The sequence below is a fragment of the Equus quagga genome, chromosome 6, assembly GCF_021613505.1.
Source record: "Equus quagga isolate Etosha38 chromosome 6, UCLA_HA_Equagga_1.0, whole genome shotgun sequence".
NCBI classification, from domain to species: Eukaryota; Metazoa; Chordata; class Mammalia; order Perissodactyla; family Equidae; genus Equus; species Equus quagga.
Window position 1 is genome coordinate 94,560,853 of NC_060272.1, and position 3,038 is coordinate 94,563,890.

The following is a 3,038-nucleotide window of genomic DNA, read 5'->3' on the forward strand; positions in this document are numbered from 1 at the left end:
AAAAGAAACACATCTATCCTTTATTTTTGTTAAGGAGAAAAGATAGAAAGCCCTATCAGAGACACACTGAAGTGTTTGTGTGAAATGACCTGATATCTGGGATTGGCTTTAAAATGACCCAGAAGCAGGAGGCAGAATGACAGTGTCGGGGAGGGGGTCCTGAAACAAAACTGGCAAAATATCCATAGCTGTGACATCTCAGAAACGGGTCCTTGGATTTCCTTGCATTATCCCCTCTTGACCTTTGTATATGTGAGAACTGCCACCAAGCAAAGTGAAAGAAAAGCTCTAAAAATGTACACAAAATAGGTGAGATAAGCCCTGCCTAGAAGCATCCTGCCACTAGAGATGGTTTCCTTAAAACAAACAGGCTAAAAAGGACATCTTAAAACACAATCTTAACTGGATGGAGCCTTGGCTGAAAAGACAACTTTTGAACAATAAAGAATCAGACAAAAAAAATCCCCTGATAAGGGGGTTCAAGAATTTGCCATTGTTTTGCAAACAGTCTTATTACCACTGACTGATCACAGAGACTTTAGTGAACCCTTTCCTTTAGTAAACAGAAACATCAGACCGTGAAAGAATCATCTTTGAACTTCTGTTTAAGACTGTATTCCCCTTATAGACAGTACCGCCTAAATAGACATCTATAAAAGTTTATAACCAAAATCATCACAAAGAGTTTTAAAGACTTCTACTCAAAAAGCACACCCCTCTAATCCAGTGGAGTTTTATTTCTTTCAAACTGCATAATGCAATTGCTTTCGTAGGTCACAACCAATTTTTCCAAGGAAATAGAAAAGACTAGAGTGGAACAGAACATAAAGTGTGTATGTGGTAGGAAATTAGCCTAAATATTTCCTAAGGCTTTTGTTTTAATTATAATCATATGCATGTACTTGGGCATTTTGTAAAATATATTTTTCATGGTGGTTACAGTCAAAAAAAGTTTGAAAAATTTCTCTAATCCTGAGAATGCACCTGCATCACGAAGACATAAAAAGCAACATCAGCCCCCCAGGTTAGAGAGCGCCTGTGAGGCGATAAACCCGCTCAGGAAAATAACTGATAAATAATTGTGTTACTCACGACAACCGGCTTTACAATAAATGCATAACTAATTACACAGGAATCCAAAGCACGGAGGGGAGAAATCGTGAGGCGGTTTGCACGACTCTAGCAGGAAATCTGGCCTAAACTAAGAAAAAAGTCTGCCCTGTTCTTTCAGCTCTTGTGAGCGCCGCCCCTATAAGCAAGATGTGCTTTCCCTTTTAAAATTCTAAGATTCTCTGTTCTTACCACAGCACAGAGAAGGCTCTGTCCCGGGGAGATTTCTACTCTGTGCAACAATAGAGAATTATAAAGGACTTGGCTATGCCCCATGTTACTACAACATACATCAGAGTCACCCTGGTTAGAAACATAAAAATACAACAGCAGCGGCTGCAGCTAACGTCAGCGCATTCAAGGCACCTCATCAGAGACTTTGCCTGCTTCACAGCTGGGGCAAGGGGAATGGGCGCGGGGGGGGGGGGGGGGGGGGGGATGGGTGGAGGAGGAGGAGCTGGAACGTGGCTAGGGGCTGCAACGGCTGGGAGAGTTCCTGTTGCACTTGAAAAGGTCTGGTTGAGGCCCGGGGGAGAATTCAATCATTCGATTTGCTCTAGAACAAAGAGAAGCGAACTGGGCTAGCAGCCCAAAGCCTACCAGAATTTGAATATTCGAATGCCTTTAGAGGACAAGCGGGTTTAAAACAAATCTACGCGTGAAACGGAGCGGAGAAAAAGGCTTTAGGGTAGGGTGGGTTCTGTTTGGGCCTAGGAGGGAAAGACTGGACTGAGGTTTTCAAGTTTACATTACTTAAAACCAAGGTTCCCGAGTACTGGCTACGCCAAACACTGTTTACCGGGGGCCATGCGCTGGCCTCCAGTTTGCAGTCCCCTCCAGGAACGCAATCCTCATTCACCATTCATTCACAATGTCCATTCATGCATCCACGCAGCACTGCCGGGCGAAGCCAACGCAGAGAGGAGCCGGTTCCTTCCCGCCGCGCCCCCGCCGCGGCCGGGCAGAGGAATCTGCAGGTGCGCCGCCCCGGAGGGCCGAGTCGTGCATGCCTCGCACGGGCAGTCCGCGCCAGGCGCAGCTGCACAAGCATGCCTCGCCGCACTTCCTTCCCGAAGCGCATTCTTCCAGAAGCCCACCTGCGAGTGCTCCTGAACCGGCCATGCACGCTGGTGCAAAGCGGGCGGGGGACTCCGGGCGGGGAGGGGGGGATCCGAGCGCCCAGCTCCGGGATGCACGGCCACCCGCGAGCATGCTCCTGCCCGGACCGCACTCCCGGCGCGCGCTCGCGGGCACTCACCGAGCGAGGCAGCTTGGCGGGCCCCGGCCCGAAGTTGACCACCTGTGTCGGGGCGTCCATGGTGCAGCGGCGCGGGACACAACACAGCGGGAGAGGACTGATCGCAAGATCAGTGCGAGTCTGCGGCCGCCGCCGACCCTCTGCCTTCTGCCAGCACCTAGCCGGAGTCCCCATTGGCCCGAGCTGTCGCCGGCCTGGCGCTGATTGGTTCGCGGGACAGGGCGCGCATCCCCATTGGTCGTGTTTACTAGCCGGGCCCGGGATCAGTTGCTCCTCCTCGCGTTTACTGTTTCAACCCCCTCTTCGATCAGCGCAAGGCACGCGGGAGATTGCACCAGCCAGCGGGCTCGCCTGCGCGCCCGTCTGGGCATCGTGGGCGGCGGGAAGGGGCTGCCCCTGCGTTCGTGCTTCGGCGCCCTGGATGAGGCCGGTTCCAGACCTCCAACCGTGACCCCAGCCCCTCTCTCTAGGCTGCCCCGAGAGAGTCGGAGCAAACACCCCCCGCCCCCCCAGCCAGCCACCTCTCCTCCACCCGCCGCTGGGCTGGGCTCTGAACCAACAGTCGTTAATTTATCAAGCTTTTCTAAGCACCGCCGCCAGATACTACATTGGAGAGGCCAGGCTCCCAAGGATGGAGCTGCAGAGTGGAGAATGGACCCCGGGTGGGTAG

General features: G+C 52.0%; 1 protein-coding gene across 1 annotated transcript in view; it reads right to left on the reverse strand.

Moving 5' to 3' along the window:
- The window catches only part of PSAT1 (phosphoserine aminotransferase 1), a 36,879-nt gene extending 34,322 nt beyond the window's left edge, over nucleotides 1-2,557 (reverse strand). Inside the window, exon 1 of the mRNA XM_046664945.1 lies at nucleotides 2,369-2,557. Within this exon, the coding sequence (XP_046520901.1) occupies nucleotides 2,369-2,542 (174 nt within the window). The 5' untranslated portion in view covers nucleotides 2,543-2,557. The remainder of the gene's footprint in view (nucleotides 1-2,368) is intronic.
- Nucleotides 2,558-3,038: the final 481 nt, after the last annotated feature.